The sequence below is a fragment of the Elephantulus edwardii genome, unplaced genomic scaffold (genome assembly GCF_000299155.1).
Source record: "Elephantulus edwardii isolate Elephantulus edwardi_28Jun2011 unplaced genomic scaffold, EleEdw1.0 scaffold00006, whole genome shotgun sequence".
NCBI classification, from domain to species: Eukaryota; Metazoa; Chordata; class Mammalia; order Macroscelidea; family Macroscelididae; genus Elephantulus; species Elephantulus edwardii.
This window is the reverse complement of record NW_006399756.1, coordinates 34,081,932-34,088,426: the sequence shown is the minus strand read 5'-3', so window position 1 is coordinate 34,088,426 and position 6,495 is coordinate 34,081,932. Positions and strand designations below refer to the sequence as shown.

General features: G+C 39.6%; 1 protein-coding gene across 1 annotated transcript in view; it reads right to left on the bottom strand.

The window, feature by feature from the left end:
• The window catches only part of ARHGAP19 (Rho GTPase activating protein 19), a 106,402-nt gene that overhangs the window by 69,197 nt on the left and 30,710 nt on the right, over positions 1-6,495 (bottom strand). The window contains exons 5-6 of the mRNA XM_006880204.1: positions 5,468-5,694; positions 2,490-2,576 (exon numbers count right to left, since the gene is read on the bottom strand). Of these exons, the coding sequence (XP_006880266.1) occupies positions 2,490-2,576; positions 5,468-5,694 (314 nt within the window). The remainder of the gene's footprint in view (positions 1-2,489; positions 2,577-5,467; positions 5,695-6,495) is intronic.

Below are 6,495 nucleotides of genomic sequence, written 5' to 3'. Positions count from 1 at the left end.
TACACATCTCCAAACTATGTTTCCCTTCTCTTTAGAAATAAACAGAGGCCACTTCACCACAGAAGACATTCGGATAGCCAACAAGCACATGAAGAAATGTTCAAAATCCCTAGCTCTAAGAGAGATGTAAACAAAAACAACTATGAGATATCATCTCACCCCAGTCAGAATAGCAAAATTTAACAGAACAGCAAGCAATTAACGCTGCTGAGGTTGTGGAGAAACTGGAACCCTTATTCACTGTTTGTGGGAGTGTAAAATGGTGCAACCATTGTGGAAGGTTGTGTGGCGCTTCCTCAAAAAGTTGCAAATAAAAAAAAAAATTAAAAAATAAAAAAAAGTTGCAAGTAGAGATAGCATTTGAACCAGCAATTCCACTACTGGGAATATACCCCAAAGAAACCATAACTGACACCCAAGCAGATATATGCACACCCATGTTTATCGTGGCTTTGCTCACAATAGCACGAGTTGGAAACAACCCAGGTGCCCATCAACAAACAAATGGATAGAGAAGCTGTGGTATATTCACACAATGGAATACTAAGCTGCATTGAAAAACAAGGAACTCATGCAATATTATTCAAAATGAGTAACCCTGGAGGACATAATGCTGAGTGAAGTAACTCAGTTACAAAAGGACAAATACTGCATGGTGCCACTGTTGTAAAGCAGGACTGACATCAGGGTTGGGGGGTGAATGAGAAAGATGGGTTCAATAATGTATACTGCATTGAAACAGATGAGGGAGAAAACTGTTTAAAAGGGATATGTGATTAGGTATTTCTGTCATGACAAGAGTCCAGAGCGAAGGCTGCATAGTGGAGTAGACCTGGGGGGAGGGATTATAAAACAATGAAATAATTTTTCTTTTACTTTTCCAAAAGGGTAGTGTTACTGGAGTGGAGGTCTGGGAGGTGTGAAAAGTGCAACAATGAATGAATAGAAATCCAAAGTCTCTGTAAATTTTCATTGAAATGAATAATAAATTTAAAAAAAACACACACAAAAAAATAAAAGAAACAAACTGAGGCTTAGACAGTATTAATTTGCCTTAAAAAAAGGTTTAATAGCAACAAGAATCAAAATTCCAAAGTAAAGGTGAAGTCCTGAAAGAGGGATCTATTAAAGTAAAAAATTCTACATCTATAAATGTACACAGAGAACACTTTGGGGCATAGTGCATTATGAGTTGGACTGTTAACTGAAAGGCTGACAGTCTGAATCCACTAGCGACTTCACAGGAGAAAGACAGGCAGTCTCCTCTCATAAAGTTTTACAACCTCAGACACCTAATGGTCTCAAAGGCTAATAAAATGAACTCCTGGACAGCAGTGGTTTTGGTTTGGTTTTCTGTCTATATCTAAGTGTCTGTCTTTTGTTAGCATATACTAAGAGGAGACAGACAAATATAACAAAGATTGGAGAATTCTGAAATTTTTCAGTCTCTCCAGATGGCAAAAATACGCTCTAAGGAAAAGGTCAACAATATGACTGTACAGCCTCTGCTAAAACCTTAGAAAAACCAAAAGGTCAGAGCATTCGGTCAAACAATGGATCCTTTGAAGAGATTAAGCATGTGCTTCACAGTCATCCCATCCCACCCATCTGTCAGTTTGCCATCTCATGATTTACATGTTGTTATGCCAGGAGAACTGATGCCTTTGAGCTGCGGTATTGGAGAAGAGTGCTGCATATCCCATGGACTGTCAAAAGAATAAGCAAGTATGTCTTGGAGCAAGTGCAGTCGGAGCGCTCCACGGAGGCAAAGGTGATAAAATTTTGTCTCACATACTCTGGACACCATTCTCATCCTCTCACTTGAGCCCACTGCTACAGTCACTCCATCTCATTCTGTATCTCCCTTTCTTTCACGGACCTTTCCAAACATGATGTCCCTTTCCAAGGAATAGCCTCTCCTAGCAACACTGATATAGTCCTGAGAAATGAGCCTCTTAAGTTGGAACACAGTCAAAATACAAAGTGGCCCCAACAACAGGCGTCCACATACCACACCAGTCATGAAAATGGCACAGGACTGGAGAAATTTCATTCTATTGTTCACGGGGTCACCATGAGTCAAAGCCAACCTGATGACAACTAACAACATCACAGTCATCTCAGCAGATGTTCTTCACCAAAAACATTGCCCATTTGGACTGAAAAGTACAAAAACACAAAATGGAGACTGTCAAACACAATATTTGTGGCAGGAAGGTGGCTGATATTCAGTTGCCAGTAGGAGTTGCCTTTCATGATAAAGGGATGACTCAGTGTGGAGTCAATTACCCAAAGGGTGGGGCCCGACTCAGCGTCTACTCTCCTGTTCTTCCTCTCTCTACTAGTTCTCCCTGATTTGGGCACTCTTCAACCTGACTTACCCTCCCAGTCAGCCCTTTCTTATCTAGTTATCTTCATAGCCCTGCTTGGGGCCCAATCTTGTTCATCACCCTTGTCTTATTACTATGCAAATCCCATCCCTTACCTACCTTAAAAAGTTTCTGGGAGTGTTTAATCATAAAAGCCATTCCATTGTTCAACTTGGTGATGTTCTCTTGAAGGTCGTTTGCAGTGACCTATTCAGAGGAGAAGAAAGAGGGAAAAAGGAGGATGGAGAAAGCATTAGGACCTGGGAAATAGAAGGCTGATTCATTTACACAATAAGGTTACTCCTTCCAAATGTATAATAGTATTTATCCTTAACAAAGAAGCTGTGGTACAACATCTAATTCTGAAAAGAGTGCTCATTTTAACACATTTCCACAAGATAAAACATAATTTACAAAAAACCATCTCCCCAGAGTGATAAGGAAATCCTTAAGAATCAATCTTCATTTCCTAATTCTGCTTGAAAATCAGACACACTAGCAAAATCGATAAAGGAGACCCAGTATGAGATTCAAAATAGGCAGAAAGAACAGAATCTGTACAAGATCTCCAGGACATGACTCAAGAGAAACTGAAGTTTCTCCAAATACAGAAGAAAATGGCTGCTACCAATTGACACTAAAGGTGGCATCTTTTCGTTAATAAACAAATTTTCCCTGATTCCCTTGTTTCTTCTGCCTATTTTTTTGAAGTACTTAAAGTTTTTCTACTGTCTCTACTACTCCAAAGCCCTCTTCCTCAACATTTTTTTTGTCATCTCCTTGATCTCACTAAAACCTCTTAGATGTTTCTAAGTGAGTTTATTCACTCACTTCTTGTCCATCTCCTGGCTAGCGCATTCTAACATTTTTTCATTAGAGGTTTGCACTCTATACACAGGATAAGTACCCACGCTTTCCTCTGCACAGAGGTTCTAATTTCTAGCCCATGATTTTAGACTCCTTGTCCTAATTATCAGATATGTAACAATGGTGAAAAGACTGGGAAGACACTGTAAGGAACAGTGGTGGAGAGCGAGTGAAGAGAATGTGGCACATGTGACCATGTAGTTATTTGTACGGTTTTCATCATTGTTGTTAAGTGCCTTCAAGTCACCTGCGACTCACAAGCAACCCTATGTACAACAGCCCTACCCTGCTCTATCCTATGCCAATCTTACTGTCTCTGACACACCTACTCCCATTACCCCAGTCTTTAAATCAATCTATGTCATCGAGGGTCTTCCTCTCTTGCACTGCCCCTCCACCTTCCCAAACATGATGTCCCTCTCCAAGGACCAATCCCACCATGCAACATGTTCAAAGTATGTCAGACGAAGCTTCAGAATCCTTGCCTCCAAGGAGCAGACTGGCTTCACCCTCTCTAGGACCAATCTCTTTATTCTCTAAGCAGTCCATGGTATATATTCAATACTCTTCTCCAGTACCACAGCTCAAAGGCATCAATTCTCCTTCTATCATTCCTAGTCACTGTCCAGGTCTCTGATGCATAGCAAGTAATTGCAAAGACTATGTCCCGGATCAGGTCCACCTTAGTCTCCAGACTGATACTGTTGCTCTTCAGCACTTTGGAGAGGTCTCTAACAGCAAACTTTCCCAGTGTAATTTGTCTCTTAAATCCCTGGCTGCTGGTACCAAGAATGTTGACTGTGGAGCCAAGCAAACTAAAACTGTTAAAAATCTCAATCTCTTCACCACCTATCATGATGCTGCCAATAGGCCCGGTGGTGAAAATCTTTGTTTTCTCGATATTGCACTTAAATCAATATTAAAGAGTATAGTCCTTGACTTTCTGCAGCAAGCACTTTAGGTCCTCCTCAGTTTCAGCAAGCAAGGTTGTGTCGTCTGCATAACGCAGATTGTCGGCTGAATCTTCCTCCAGTCCTGATGCCACAATTCTCCTCACAAAGCCAAGCCTCCCAGATAATCTGTTCTGCATATAGATTGAAAAGGTATGGAGATAGGACACATCCCTGGTGTATACCCCTCCCAACTCTGAACCAAGCAGTGTTTCCTTTCTCTGTTCTGACAACTGCCTCCTGGTCCAAGTATAGGTTTCGCATAAGCACAATCAAATGTTCTTTGATTCCTATTCTTGATAGAGACAGTTCCCCTTTATGAAGTGGGTAGAAGTCAGACTCGACCTCCTCTATTTGCATCTGCTCATTTTGTAGTAACATACCCCACACAGTCTCCCTCCTTTACTTTATTCCCCCTCATTTCTTATAATCTCAAAAATCTATATAAGGCACCACAACTAGCTAATTCTATTATCTTCCTTCTTTCTTCTTGGCCTTGAGTCTTAACTTTGTGAAGCAGGTGGTGAAGGTACTATTATTCTGTTTACAGAAGAGCCTAAGTAGAAAGAGGAGTTAAGGATACAGATCACATAGCCGGCTTGTAGCTTCTAACCCAGGTACTCTGACTTCTAGTTCTATTACATAGGAAAACCTATATCATGAATGGGCAGGAATATTAAGCTATATGCCCCCAGATCAAGAATTAGCTCAAGAGATTTTACTGTGTAGGTCACTGAGTAGGCTATGGACTTGGTTATTGGAAATATATTCCATTTTATCCAAGGAGATTTTATCTGCAGAAACCACAGTTGTCAAGACAGGTATCTTACCATAAAGCTCTCTTTATTCTGAATTTATACTCACCATATAGTTTTCAGAAATTCATTTTCTTTTCTAAGAAGGCTTTTCTACTAAGAAAGAAGGCACACTAACCAACTAAAATGAGTCTCGTTTCATTATAGTTCTCCTCTAAGAGCATCCACTAATAAATTGCCTTTCAGGTTTACTAGACTGATTTACAAGTGGCTTTAACAACAAATGGCCTTCTCTGGTTTGATGACTCTTTTTTTCTTTTTCTTTTTTTTTTTTTGGTTTGATGACACTTAAATAAACTAATAAATATGTTCTTAACTTCATGGCCTTTTTTCCAGAAACCTCATAGAGCTTAACACTAGACTTTGGACGCCTGATAACCTCATCAAGGTGTGGTGATAGTATAAGCGCCTGCTCAAGAAAACCAGTCAGTCTTTACTCTTCCTTTCCGTTTCTCTGAATACTTACATTTTTGGGCCACAGGACGTGTGGTGCAAACATAAGAGCAAGGTTATAGGCAGACATCTTGTTCTTGTCTTGTTTTTTTGCTGTCTGGTACAGGAGATCAAGTAATAACTTCAGCAAGTTCCGATTAGGTGGAGGGAGAATGAGGAAAAGCAACTGAAGAGCTTCAATTTGTCGTTCTTTATCTGGTATATTGGTCTTGTTGCCTTTATCATCAAACTGCATGAGATCTTGAAAACAAAAGAGATTATTATAAAGGAGGAAGAATATGGCAGGGGGAAAAAACCTCAGTGATCCAATTATTATCATCCCCTCAACTTCCATCAGGAAAAAAAAAATCAAACGTATGCAAAAGACTATAGCAAAACAATTAAATTCAACAATTAAAAGACAAAAATAACTTCATTCACAAGCAGGCAAAGAATTTTTAATAGACATTTCTCCAAAGAAATTATACAAATGACCGATATGCATATAAAAAGATGTTTAACATCATTATCATTAGGGAAATGTAAATCAAAACCACAATGAGATACCACTTCACAACCAGTAGGATGGCTATTATAACAACAATAAAGACTGACAATAACAAGTGGTGGAATGAATGAGAATGTCCAGAAAACGAAACCCTCATAAGTGATTGGTGGGAATGCAAAATGTGCAGCTGCTGTGGAAGAGACTTGCAGTTCCTCAGAAAGTTAAACATAGAGTTCCCATATGACCCAGCAATTCTCCAAGTACATATTCAAGAAGAAAGCACAGTAACATAAAAATCTGTACACAAATATTCACAGCAGCATTATTTCTAACAATGAGGGGTAGATGTACAATGGAAAAACAGTCAGAGGGCTACATTCCTTCAACTGGCTATGGTTTACGTATCCTTGTTCTGACTTCACGACAAGTTATTCCAAGCAAGGATAACATTTTGTTTTGGAAACTCTGGTGGCCTAGTGGGTAAGGAGTTAACAGCAGTTAAAATCCACTAGTTGCTCTGTGAGAGACAGGTAAGTAATCTCCTCCCATGCAAT